The following is a 13,730-nucleotide window of genomic DNA, read 5'->3' on the forward strand; positions in this document are numbered from 1 at the left end:
CCTGGCTGATGTGCCCCACAAGCTAACACTTTCTTCAACATCAGCGAGGGGTCTTCCTCTCTGAGCAACCTTCCAACACGCACCTGATCACAGGGCTCAGACCCTCTGGGTCACTCCTGGTCCTGTCACTACATTTATTTCTCAGTGAAGTGTACAGACACATCTGTCTGTGTTTCTGGGCTGTGAGTTCTTCTTCATTCCAGTAGTGGACTCAAGCATACAGGGTAACGCCCTACAATTGAACAAATTTGGTTTTACCTCATCACTGGTCAGTTTTTTTGCTTTGAGTAATCTTTGAGCCTTGTCTTCTTCTGATCCCTCATCACTGTCTGATGAATAGATTCTGGCTCGTTCCTCTGAAAGCAAAGGAATGATTTGTGAGTGATTTTCAGACAGTGATTTGTTCATTTCTGAATTCTTCTGATGAATATCTTTCATTCCTTCTGTATATTTTTGCAAGAAACAAATCATTAAAATTTTTTGGATTTAAAAATAAATGTAAGATTTAATATGTTGAAATGAAGCACTTACCCTCTCATAATACAAGAATGACCACTATTAAATATTAAAAAAGCTGTGTGTGGGGCGCCTGGGTGGCTCAGTCGGTTGAGCGTCTGACTTCAGCTCAGGTCATGATCTCACGGTCCGTGAGTTCAAGCCCTGTGTCGGGCTCTGTGCTGACTGCTCAGAGCCTGGAGCCTGTTTCAGATTCTGTGTCTCCCTCTCTCTCTGCCCCTCCCCTGTTCACGCTCTGTCTCTCTCTGTCTCAAAAATAAACGTTAAAAAAAAATTTTTAAAAAAAATTAAAAAATAAAAAAAATAAAAAAGCTGTGTGCAAGGTCACTAAAGACACAAACACTATTATTCTTCCAGAATAACCTATGGATGCCTGAGTCATTCTTTCCTGGGAGATAACTAAAAATTCCAAAATAAGCTTTGAAAATCAAATCAAGGGATGGACTCCCGGTCCTGAGAAGACCATTTGTTGCCAGATGGCCGTTTCAAAGGGAGATGGAGAGGAGTAACAGTCTGTGCTAATGCCCCAGCCCAGGTGAACCTCAGGATGGAATCAAGAACAGCTGACTTTAGACCAACCCCCTTGTCTGAGAACCCAGAGCCTGAACGGAACTGAATGCTAATGAACTTGTCAGGTAGGTTTTCAATCTCTCGTGAACCGAAAGCATCCTCGATTTTTTTGTTTTTATTTAGTATTCATGTGGTTTATTTCTGTAACTAATCTTTTTTGTGGGAAATTAGCACTAACAAAAAAATCGCCTCTGTACTGTAGTCCCAAAATAATAGGTAGGAAAGAAGGATGAAATAGCTCACCAGAACAAATGCAGTCACTGCAAGGAAAGGAAAAAGGTGTTTTATAGGATGACAGAGGGGAAATTTTAGTGCTCTTAAAATCTGTCACTCAATAAGGACAAAACTAGGATGCATGGTCACCCACGGTGTATCTGACATTGTACAGTGGTTCCCAAAGCTCTCTCAGGCTGACCTAGGGGGGATTAGGGTCTCATTTTACAGAAAGGGAACACGATATTCAGAGATATGAAGTCATTTGCCTAAAGCTGACGACTAGTAAGAATAACAACAATGGTTTTAGGTTTCATTTCTTTAGTACTTGAATGTGCCAGGTGCTGGGCAAAGTACTGTATATGTATTACATCATTCAATTCTCAAAGCCTCCTATTGTAAATACTATTATTAATAGGTTGGCTTTTTCCTAATGAGGTTAATAGAAGGTAGGTATTGTAACTTTTGAGAAGTCATCAATCCAACAGAAGAGTGGCAGAAGCGAGACTAGAGCTGGCTCAGGTCGGGAACCCAGGACAAGTCTTCTACCTCGGGTTCAGTCTGCTTTCCAGCAGCTTGCCTTGCCGCGGGCTGTGGGGAAATCCCTGGATGCAGTACTGGGACTGAGACAGATGCCTCAGAAGTCAGATGAGCCTGGTTCAAGAACCGTCCACTTACTAACTATGCATCTTTGGGCAAGTTACTCGACCTCTCAAGGTTTCTGTTCCTTCAGTAAGAATGAGGCAGCAGTTCCCACCCCTTCAGGTTCACCTGGAAGAATTCTGCAATGTCTAGTTCAGTAACTCTTGAAATGTATCACTCATTCCACGGGTTCCTTAAAGATGAAATGTCCAGTGACTGGGCATTCAGAGTAGGCCAAATGCAAAGATAAGTTCCTGAACCCTGAAACTATGAAATTTAACTTCTGCACTCTCACCTCGAATGCCCCCTTTATATCGGTTTTTAATGGCAGCCAAGCTGATGGACTCCTCGCCTTCCTCCTCCTCGTCATATCGATCAGGTTCTAGGTAACTAGCACTCAGTCCCCGCTGGTGCTGCTTCTCTCTCATTCGGCGCTGCTGAGACTCCCTACGAATAGAAGCCCTCAAACGTTCTTCTTCTTTCTGTAAAGAAGCAAATAAAATAGTGAACTTTGAAAAATGAACTAGTTTACTGCCCACCTGAAACTACTTTTACTCTAAAGAATATGTGAATGCCCAGCCCAGGATAACACCTAGTTGTCTCCATTCCACACCTGTTACCACACACAGCGATCACTCCCTTTAGTTCTAAGGCGTGAAGGTAACACAAGGTGAAGAGGCTGAGGGCTCTCTCGCACCAGCGGCCGATCAGAACTGGCACAGGCACGGCCCTGGGAGCTGCAGCGTCCCCTTGTGCTGCCCGTCAGTCAGAGTCTGGAGAGCAGCAACCAGCCTGAAGAACCTCATCCTTGCCCAGTGGACGCCTGAGGGCGGCCGTTTCTGTTAATCCCTGAGACAGACAACCCAACTTGCTCAGGCTCCATCAAAGTACAACGGTGCTCAGATATTCCTGTCAGGGCCCCTCACCCCAGAGAGCTCCCCGTCGCTCCTGATGACAGGATGGGGAGGTACTGGCAGGGGAGGGTCCCTGAGCCCCAAAGTAGAACTTTCACACCCTTCACACCCTTCTCTGCCTGGCGATCCACACACTGGTGTTCATAAGACAGAGACACAATATGAGAGATTATGGCATTTCTTTGAATTTCTAATTTAATTGCTCTATATTACTGCATACAACTATACGTTGGTAAACATTCTATGCAGCAAATTTTTCATTAAGGTTGTACTATTGTATTCAGTATAACAGCGACTAAGAACCAACCAGTTCATTCCTTGTGCATTTTCATGGAAACTGGGGAAGTGGAAGACGGTTGGGGGGGGATCTTGTAAGGTAATCCAGAGGGCTCTTCCAATCATGCTGAGACTAGAGTCTGAAGGTTCCTCCAGCTGCGTTGGCTTGAGCAGAAAAGGTGGGGTAGTGGAGCAAGAAGTCAGGCCCCAAAGCCAGTGTACCTACACCCCATTAGGTTAGGCACTGCTATGAATCTGGTTTAGTTAACCAGCCTCCTTGAACAAAATATAGGGGCCCAGGGCCAGATCATCAGCAGAGTCTGACAGGAGTCTGATAATGAGATCGGTAAGAAAGGCCCTGAGGCAACCAGTGTCTTAGCCTCACTGTGCCCTGGTGCACCAAGGAACAAAACCACACGAAGCAGGAAGGGCAATGGGAGAGATCTAGCAGATATCAGAGAAGATAGAGAGGAGAAAGCATGAAACTATACTGCTGCATTCGGCTTCTTAAAGCAAGTGCTGCACAAAAGGCCACAGGGGTTGATACAAGCATTATACTCCCATCATTTACAAACAATGCCCCAGAATTGACTTTGTAGCTAATTGGATTTGAAAACCTAGTAGGTAGAACATTATAAACGGACCTTAAAAACCACCAGCTATTCTGCTTGATTCTCCTTGAGGCATATTCCCACTTAAACTTCTGGTCTATTATTATTCTATTTTAGACTACATCTCTGGCATTTCCACTAACTTTTGACATCGATTCACTAAATAATCTTTGAAATTATATGCAAAAGTTCAGATCCTTTCAATGATCAGTTTGTTACTAAACCCTGAGGACCTGGTCAGAGAAAACCCAAACCCTCGTGTCTGTTTTATGACCATCACCACATCACTCTTGTTTGCCAAATGCTTAGGAAATTGATCCAGCTCTCTGTTCATGTCAGCTGGAAAGAAAAAAAAAGGTACTCAAAGAAGAGATGAGAAACAAAGTTTTGGGAAATACTATTCTTAATATATAGCTATACCTCATTTTATTGCACTTTGAAGGTTTACGGCAACCCTGTGCTGAGCAAGTCTATAGGCATAATTTTTCTTACGGCATTTATTTGCTCACCTTGTGTTTCTGTGTCACATTTTGGTAATTCTTGCAATATTTCAAACTTTTTCATTATTATATTTGTTATGGTGATCTCTGATGAGTGGTTATGACTTGCTAAAAAGTTTAGATGATGGTTTGCATATTTCAGCAAAAAATATGTTTAAGTTAAGGTATCTACATATTTTTGGAGGTATAATGCTATTGCACATTTAATAGATTACAGTATGATATAAAAAGATTTCAAAAAGGGGGGGGGGGGGACTGGGTGACTCAGTTAAGCATCCGACTTCAGCTCAGGTCATGATCTCACAGTTCGTGAGTTCAAGCCCCGCATCAGGCTCTGTGCTGTCAGCTCAGAGCCTGGAGCCTGCTTTGGATTCTGTGTCTCCCTCTATCTCTGCCCCTCCCCTGCTCATGCTCTGTCTCTGTCTCTCTCTCAAAAATAAATAAACATGAAAAAATTGTTTTTAAATAGACTACAATATGATGTAAACATAATTTTTACATGCACTGGGAAACAAAAAAAACGATTTGATTTGCTTTATTGCAGAGGTCTGGAACCAAACCCGCAATCTCTCTGAGGTATGCCTGTACCCAAAATCCCAGGATAGAGCTTAGCAAAAAAGTACCTTAATCATTTCAGTGCGCTGGCACTCAGGATCACGACCAGCCATTGGTAAGATTCTAATCTTCTGTGTCTTTGAACATCTATCCGCAAGTGACAGGGTCATCTTCCTATGTGTGGCGCTGTCTGTAGAGTGAGGTCTGCAAGAAATGAACAAAAATGCCTGTTTACCAAATACATCTGTGAGCCAGTCACATCAACATCACAAAAACAACAGACCAGAGACCATTCTTATCCTCTAGGGAAAAATAGGCAGGGACACTAAACTGCACACGCCAGGTGAGAGGATTCCAAAATTTCTCCATTCTGTGGCTCACTGAAACATTCTTATCTCAAAAGAAAGTAAGAAACAAAAGCTGGAGTAAAAAAGGCTTGACAAGGCATTATCACCCTCCAGAATCCATAAATACAAAAACTCAAGGAGATTTGCTGAGCACAGTGTTTTGTGTTTTACAAGTTATATGATTTCACTGTCACAGCTACTCTATGAAAATGATTTTATGTATTAGGAAATTGAGGCAGAGAAGTTGAGAAAATTTCACAAGGTTGCATATGCGGAAATGGAACTGAAATATAGGTCTGATTCTGAAGCCTAGACTTTTGACAATTGCAGTTTTCAAAAAGCTAAGTCACAATCAAGATTATTGTGTCCTCTCTAAAGATAAACATTACCCAAGGAGGATGATTTGTTTAGAATCAAGAAAAGAAAAATGCAAACATTTCACCGTAGTGCCTACACAGTCTAAAGAAGGGGAATGCTCTCACCAGCTGACCTGAGTACTCTGGGCTGCATGGGGGACATAACCCCAGAGTGGTCTGGACACAGCAGCCTAAAGAACAGGACCCCAGCCTTGACGCCCAACTCGTTGCCTTTCCTCTGACCACATGCACACTACCAACCTCCAGTTATCAGTTAGTCTTCCAGATCAATTTTATTGGGGGGGGGGGGGGGGGGAAGACACTGACCAGCAAGTACTCTAGACCCCCTGGAAGCTATAGTAACCACTGGAATAAATTAACATTCTGATTTACATAAGAGTCTCCTGTAAGTTCAATTAGCATGACTTGGTTCCCTGTGAAAGAGCAACTTTTAGTGTACCTGACAAAATAGCGTTTGAATCTTCAGAGTTGAGACCCAGACCTTGGTCTTTGGTGAACTATACAGAAGGTTATATTCAATCAGGAGTCAAGTAATTTGGACAATATCTACATTCACTGCTTTTACCGTAATAAATATTGTAGTTGATAATAGTTACCTGAATGTGAGTTTGGTTTTAAAAACAGCTTGTCCCTGTAGACCAGTACCTTGTCTTATAAAAAGATGGTTGTGATCTCCCTGCAGTGGAGCTTTGTAAACATCAAACACTTCGTTGCCTAAATGCAGAGACATGCTGAAAAGAAGAAACACTTCATATATTAAAGTCATAAAGCTTTCATTCTACGATTTTATTTTACTTAAAATGTGATACAACTGCTACTTTCAGAAGGAAAGAGTAAAGAAGCCAGGATGATGTGAAAAACAACCTACAAAGAAGCAAAACATGTTGTTTTCATGTTTACCAACGAAGTACGTTCCGAAGGAAAACATACTATGACTTTTATTCAGCCTTTAAACATACTATGACATTTACTCAGCCTCTACTACTTTCCCAGTGGAAGGTAGCTTTTCTGACACATCATCTCATTCTGAGCAGCATGCAATGGGGAGGGGAGCTGGTCTAACATTTCCAAACAACCATACTATAGCCAGCAAGGACGATCACATCTTTGGCCTACTTTTAATGTGTTTCACCAGCCCCCTCGACCTTCAACTACCTATTTATTTCCTCAGGATTTCTGTGCAATGCCAAGGCTTAGCAATGGAAATTCTTTAATACGAGGTATCCAAAAAATAAAGTTTTATTCTAAAGTTTGATCCCTCCTAGTCGCATTCTAGGTGTTTCGGACTCACCTTCCATCTGACCACTTGACTATCCGAGCATTGCTTTCTTTAATTTCATTTCCTTCCTCATCCCGGCGTGTCCTCCATCTTATAGTATTTTCTACCTGTTTTAAAACACAAGTGCCTTAGAGTACTGTACTTTCTGCTTCCTTTCTCCTCAAGAGACATAGAATTGTAGAATAAGCATACACACGTAGTGACAGAAAAACAGACAACATTGAAACCCTTTTGTTTTAATCACCTAGAGATGCTGGAAACATTATCAACAGGAAAAACAATTAGCTTAAGTGAATTTCTCAACTCCTAGAGCTGGAATCACAAAGGGGACTGAATGCCAGAGCATTTGAGCTAATGCTAAGTCTGTCATAACCCTGGATGTGTTAAGATACAATAAGAGCTATCGGGACAAGAGATAAAGACTTGAGGCCACAGAAGGTAGCAATTTAGACCTGAAGCTCCCTCTATAAAGCAGGTTCTTTCACACAGCTAAAAAACCAAATAAATATGGGACCAAAAACCTAGGGAAATAGAGAAGCTCCCTAAATATGGGTAAGGAAAAAGCAGCACCCTGGAAAGATTAAAACCCTAGTTTTTGAGCAGGTTTAGAGTCTAACATCTTAATTGCATGTAGGGGAAATGGCAGGCAGATGTGGAAAATATTCAAGAGCTTCCTAAAATGAAAACCACTGCTACTGAAATTAAACTCAATGGGACTACCAGGAAATCATAGCACATTAAATGCATGTAGTTTATCACTGCTGCATCCTGGAAAGCCACTGAAATGAGAGTGAAAAAATTTAAAAACATATAGTCACAAAGATAAAGAGAATATGAATCAAGATGGCCACAAAAAGAAGTCAGTATTTTGAAAACTGATCTAAGCCCATGCTTCCCTATGCCTATTCCCTCACCATCAACCTGAAAAGCAGCTGCTTCCATTCCCACTTAGACTTTCTGGATGTCCACTGTTAGCTGTGACTGTCTTTGCAACACGGTCCTAATGGTTCCCTTCCAGTTTTTCCACTTTCCTTTTTATTCTTCTCTATATAAACAACTATGGGGGGTGCCTGGCTGGCTCAATCGGAAGAGCAAGCGACCCTTGATCTTGGGGCCATGAGTTCGAGCCCCAGGTTGGTGTAGAGATTACTAAAAAAATAAACCTGGGGCGCCTGGGTGGCTCAATCGGTTGGGCGTCTGACTTCGGCTCAGGTTATGATCTTGCAGCTTGTGAGTTTGAGCCCTGCATCAGGCTCTATGGGATAGCCCAGAGCCCAGATCCCGCTTCTAATTGTGTTTCCCTCTCTCTCTGCCCCTCCCCGACTCATGCTCTCTCTCTCCTTCAAAAATAAATAAACATTAAAAAATAAATAAACGTAAAACAACTACCAAGCGGGCTGATGAAAGAACTCAATATTCATGAATGAAATACAATGACATATCTGAGATTGTTTAAAAGTCTGGGTAAGGTGGGGTAAGGAATACAGATGAAACAAAATTGTCCAACCACTGAGTGATGGTTACATCAGAGTTCATTATACAGTTCTCATTATATTTGTAATGTGTTTAAAATTTTCCTTAATAAAGACATAAAAACAAAACAATCTATCTCTATTCCTACCCTCCCTCTCAAACAAAAAAACATACACACATATATGGGCCATTATTAACTGAGAAGCCATTGTGAAAAATGTTTTCTATTATACAAGGTGATTCAAATTAGAATGAAGCTATGATAGAATACACTGCTAGGTCCCACCCTATCAGGATGAAAAACACAGTAAAATACCTTTAAAGATGGATGACCTCATAGAAATATATAAACCATACCTGGTTCCTTACTCTTTATTTTAAGGTTATTTTTTTTTAGTAATCTCTATACCCAACACGGGGCTCAAAGCCACAACCCCAAAATCAAGAGTCACACACTCTTCCGAGTAAGCCAGTCAGACACCCCACCCCAATACCTGTTCTTTGAAGAATTACACCACCAACCAACTCTTTAAAAATGTTCAGGCTAGTCTCCAGAACATCACTCAAGAAACAAAGGGTCCAACTTTCTTAAACCATGCACAAAAATAAATTCAAAATGAATGAAACACCTAAACGTGAGACAGGAAACCATAGAAATCCTAGAGGAGAACAAAGGCAACAACCTCTTTGATCTCAGCTGTAGCAACTTCTTATTAAGACAGTCACTGGAGGCAAGGGAAACAAAAGCAAAAATGAACTATTGGAACTTCATCAAGATAAAAAGCTTCTGCACAGCAAAGGAAGCAGTCAATAAAACTAAAAAAGCACCCATGGAATGGGAGAAGATATCTGCAAATGATGTATCAAATAAAGGGTTAGTATCCAAAATCTATAAAGAACTTATCAAACACCCAAGAAACAAATAACCCAGTGAAGAAATGGTCAGAAGACATGAATAGACATTTTTCCAAAAACGACATCCAGATGGCTAACAGACACACGAAAAGATGTTCAACATCACTCATCATGAGGGAAATACAAATCAAAACCACAATGAGATACCACCTCACATCTGTAAGAATGGCTAAAATTAACAACACAAGAAACAACAGGTGTTGGCAAGGATGTGGAGAACAGGGAACCCTTTTGCACTGTTGGTAGGAATTCAAACTGGTATTGCCACTCTGGAGAACAGTATGGAGGCTCCTCAAAAAATTAAAAATAGGGGCATCTGGGTGGCTCAGTTGGTTAAGCATCTGACTTTGGCTCAGGTCATGATCTCACAGTTCCTGAGTTCAAGCCCCTTCCTGGGCTTTCTGCTGTCAGCATGGAGCCCACTTTGGATCCTCTGTCTCCCTCTCTCTGCCCATCCCCCACTCACACATGCTCTATCTCTCAAAAATAAACAGAAAAAAAAAATTTTTTTAAAGTTAACAATAGAAGCACGCTATGATCCAGCAATTTGCACTACTAGGTATTTACCCAAAAGATACAAAATTACAGAGTCAAAGGGATACATGCATCCTGATCTTTTTAGCAGCATTATCTGATCTTTACAGCAGCATTATCAACAATAGCCAAACTATGGAAAGAGTCCAAATGTCCATCAACTGATGAATAAAGATGTGGCATATATATACACATATACATATATATATATATATGTATATGTGTATATATATCTACAATGGAATATACTCAGCCATCAAAAAGAATGAAATACTGGCACTTGCAATGATGTGGATGAAGTTAGAGCGTACTATGCTAAGTGAAGTCAGACAAAGACAAATACCATATTTCTCTGACATGTGAAATTTAATAAACAAAAAAGAGGAAAGAGGAAAGAGGAAAGAGGAAAGAGAGAGAGGGGAAAAAACACAAAAGATTCTTTTTTTTTTTCTGGGTTTCATGACCTCTTTATTTCAACAGCAGTCAAAATAGGTAAGAGACTTTTAAAAAGAGAACAAAATAATCACCAAAACTAAAAGGTAACCGACAGAATGGGAGAAGATATTTGCAAATCACATATCAGATAAAGGTTTAGTATTCAAAATCTATAAAGAACTTGTCAAACTCAACACCCAAAAAACAAATTAATCCAGGGAAGAAATGGGCAAAAGACATGAACAGACACTTCTCCAAAGATGACAGCCAGACAGCCAACCGACACATGAAAAAATGCTCAACATCACTCATCATCAGGGAAATACAAATCAAAACCACAATGAGGTACCACCTCATACCTGTCAGAATGGGAAAAATTAACAACTCAGGAAACAACAAAGGTTGGCAAGGATGCAGAGAAAGGGGAACACTTTTGCACTGTTGGTGGGAATGCAAACTGGTGCAGCCACTCTGGAAAACAGTACGACGATCCTCAAAAAATTTAAAATAGAACTACTTTACGACCCAGTAATTGCTCTACTAAGGATTTATCCAAAGGATAAAAAAAATGCTGATTTGAAGGGGCACATACACCCGAATGTTTACAGCAGCACAATGAACAACAACCAAATTATGGAAAGAGCCCAAATGGCCATAGACTGATGAATGGATACAGGAGATGTGGTGTACCCACACGTGCGCGCGCGCGCACACACACACACACACACACACACACACAAATGGAATATTACTTGGCAATCAAAACGAATGAAATCTTCCCATTTGCAACATGGATGAAACTAGAGTGTATTATGCTAAGTGGAATAAGAGAGAGATAAATATCATATGATTTCTTTTAATATTTAGATATGAGTCTTACCCTTTTTTTTTTAATTTTTATTTTTTTTTGAGAGAGAGAGGGAGAGAGAGAGACAGAGCACGAGAGAGGGAGGGGCAGAGACAGAGGGAGACACAGAATCTGAAGCAGGCTCCAGACTCTGAGCTATCAGCACAGAGCCCAATGTGGGGTTTGAACCCACAAACCGCAAGATCATGACCTGAACTGAAGTCCGCCGCTTAACTGACTAAGCCACCCAGGTGCCCCAAATATGATATGACTTCACTCATATGTGGAATTTAAGAAACAAAACAGATGAACACAGGGGAAGGGAAGGAAAAATAAGATAAAAAGAGGGAGGGAGGCGAACTATAAGAGACTCTTAAATAGAACTAAGGGTTGCTGGAGGAGTACTGGGTGGGGGGACAGGCTAAATGGGTGATGGGCATTAACGAGGGCACTTGGCACTTGTTGATATGAGTACTGGGTATTATATGTAATGACCAATCACTATATTCTGTTCCTTAAATTATTATACTATATGCTAAATTGGATTTAAAGAGAATTTAAATAAATAAATAAGACAGCGAACAAACTGAGGGTTGATGGTGGGAGGGGGGTGACGGATGGGCTAGATGGATGATGGAGGGCACTTGTGATGAGCACTGGGTGTTATTTGTAAATGATGAATCACTGAATTCTACTCCTAAAACCAATATTGCACTATATGTTAACTAACTGAAATTTGAATAAATATTTGAAAAAATAATGTAGCAAAAAAGAAAGCATCCAGGGTTATTTTCCATCACACACCATTAAAAAATAGTTACACACCAACCTTTTGTACTCTAAGCCTCAAAGTTTTAGAGTAAAACACTCATTTATAATCTTTGATGCCTATACTGGAGTCTGACACTCTATGGCCTGAAAATAGATATATTGGTATTTGCTGTACCCTAATAGAAGGGGAAATGCAAAAAATCAATAAGGAGTTAATAACAAACTACCACATTAATTTATATAAATGATGAGAAATAATGAAAAGTGGTAAAATAATGTTAGAGGCACTAAAACAAGCATGAAAAATTCATAGTCCTAACCTTATATCAATAGATACACAATCTCAAAGGAAAAATATTAACAGATGAGCTAATGGGGGAAGGGAAGAGGCAAGAAAAAGGACAGCAAAGTAAGTAAATAAATAACAGTCTAAAAACTATACCTATTAATTGTGAGACCCGGAGCAAGTTATTGGTGTCTATTTCCATTTTCTCATTTGATTTATATTTCCATTAAGAGGAAGGAATAAAAAAATTAAAAAAATTAAAAAAAAAAGGACTGGTAAAATTTCACTGAAAAGCTCTGGAAGTCAATGCATTTTGGATAGAAATAACTTGTATAAGGTTCTTTAGATGCTTGTAGATTTATCACACTTGAAGAGATGGAATTATTGTAAAAATTCAGCCCCTGAATTTTAAGAATGCCAGACTGCCACTTACCATTCAAACAGCATATGCAATATCCACTGAAAAATGAGGTATTTACATAGGCAATCTTTTGGATTTATGAATTGAAAAAGGATAGCTCCAGTGACAGTACTGTAAGTTCAACTGCTTCTTTTTTTTTTTTTTAATTTTTTTTAATGTTTATTTTTATTTTTGAGAGAGACAGAGACAGAATGCGAATAGGTTAGGGGCAGAGAGAGAGGGAGACACAGAACCCGAAGCAGGCTCCAGGCTGTCAGCACAAGGCCCGACGTGGGGCTCGAACCCACGAGCTGTGAGATCATGACCTGAGCTGAAGTCGGACGCTCAACCGACTGAGCCACCCAGGCGCCCCAGTTCAACTGCTTCCAATTCTTTGGTACAATTCAACTTTAAAGGATCTGCTTAAACTACACCCTCCTTGATTAAAGATTAGAGGCCCTCCGTGGAGAGACAAAGTATATCAAAGAGAAACATTAATAGGAACGTAGCATAATAAAAATCTCTCCTAGTAGTCAAAAGGGTAACCAGAAGGTATTAGTAATAAATTCTTTTTGTATATGATTTATTTATCCATAGATCAAAGAGCCTGAAGGACATCCTCCTGCAGGAAGTTGCTAGAACTTAACCCACAGTACATATGGAGGTAGTCATTCTAACCACCAAACCACAATGCTACTTACTTTGAAGGAAGAAGCTAATTAATTTAAGCATCAAAAACATACAAGAGTGAAAACAATGATGGAAAAGTGCCACCTTTACAGAGAAAAAGCTATATATTTCCTTCCTAAAAATATTCTGAAAAGACAATTTGTTTATGAAAAGAAAAACATAAATTATTCTGAAAAGCTCAAGTCTCAAGTGAATATCCCCAGGTTTTACTTTAGAAAAGGAAAAACTAAATGAGTAAAACATGGAAAAGTACCTTTAATTTTAACCTGGTTCGACCTTCTTCGTCTAGCATTTCCTCATCTTCAAATTCATCTTCGTAATACTGAGGATCAAAAGGTCTATAAATTGTTTTTAAAATAAAGTTATTAATTATATTTTATAAGGAACATTACAGCTATCTAATAACATCTCTATTAACATACTCCATTATACTAAAAATCATAATATAATGAAAAATCATAATGGTCAAATAAATATCTTCATGTTCAATTTCAAGGAAGTATTCAAATTACTGCCCCTTCTTGAAATTTGGTGCTAATACATACTGCTTGAAAAGCAAGGCTAAATATTCAAAATATT

At 39.7% G+C, this 13,730-nt stretch overlaps 1 protein-coding gene across 5 annotated transcripts in view; it reads right to left on the reverse strand.

The window, feature by feature from the left end:
- The window catches only part of LEO1 (LEO1 homolog, Paf1/RNA polymerase II complex component), a 75,458-nt gene that overhangs the window by 8,219 nt on the left and 53,509 nt on the right, over positions 1-13,730 (reverse strand). For 4 of the 5 annotated variants that reach the window (XM_049613628.1, XM_049613629.1, XM_049613630.1 and 1 more), the window contains 6 exons: positions 13,405-13,489; positions 6,813-6,907; positions 6,118-6,252; positions 4,866-5,001; positions 2,237-2,423; positions 259-356 (listed from right to left, as the gene is read on the reverse strand). In XM_049613628.1, the coding sequence (XP_049469585.1) occupies positions 259-356; positions 2,237-2,423; positions 4,866-5,001; positions 6,118-6,252; positions 6,813-6,907; positions 13,405-13,489 (736 nt within the window). The remainder of the gene's footprint in view (positions 1-258; positions 357-2,236; positions 2,424-4,865; positions 5,002-6,117; positions 6,253-6,812; positions 6,908-13,404; positions 13,490-13,730) is intronic. The other variant, XM_049613632.1, reaches the window with a different exon arrangement.

This window comes from Panthera uncia, assembly GCF_023721935.1.
Source record: "Panthera uncia isolate 11264 chromosome B3 unlocalized genomic scaffold, Puncia_PCG_1.0 HiC_scaffold_1, whole genome shotgun sequence".
Taxonomy (NCBI): Eukaryota; Metazoa; Chordata; class Mammalia; order Carnivora; family Felidae; genus Panthera; species Panthera uncia.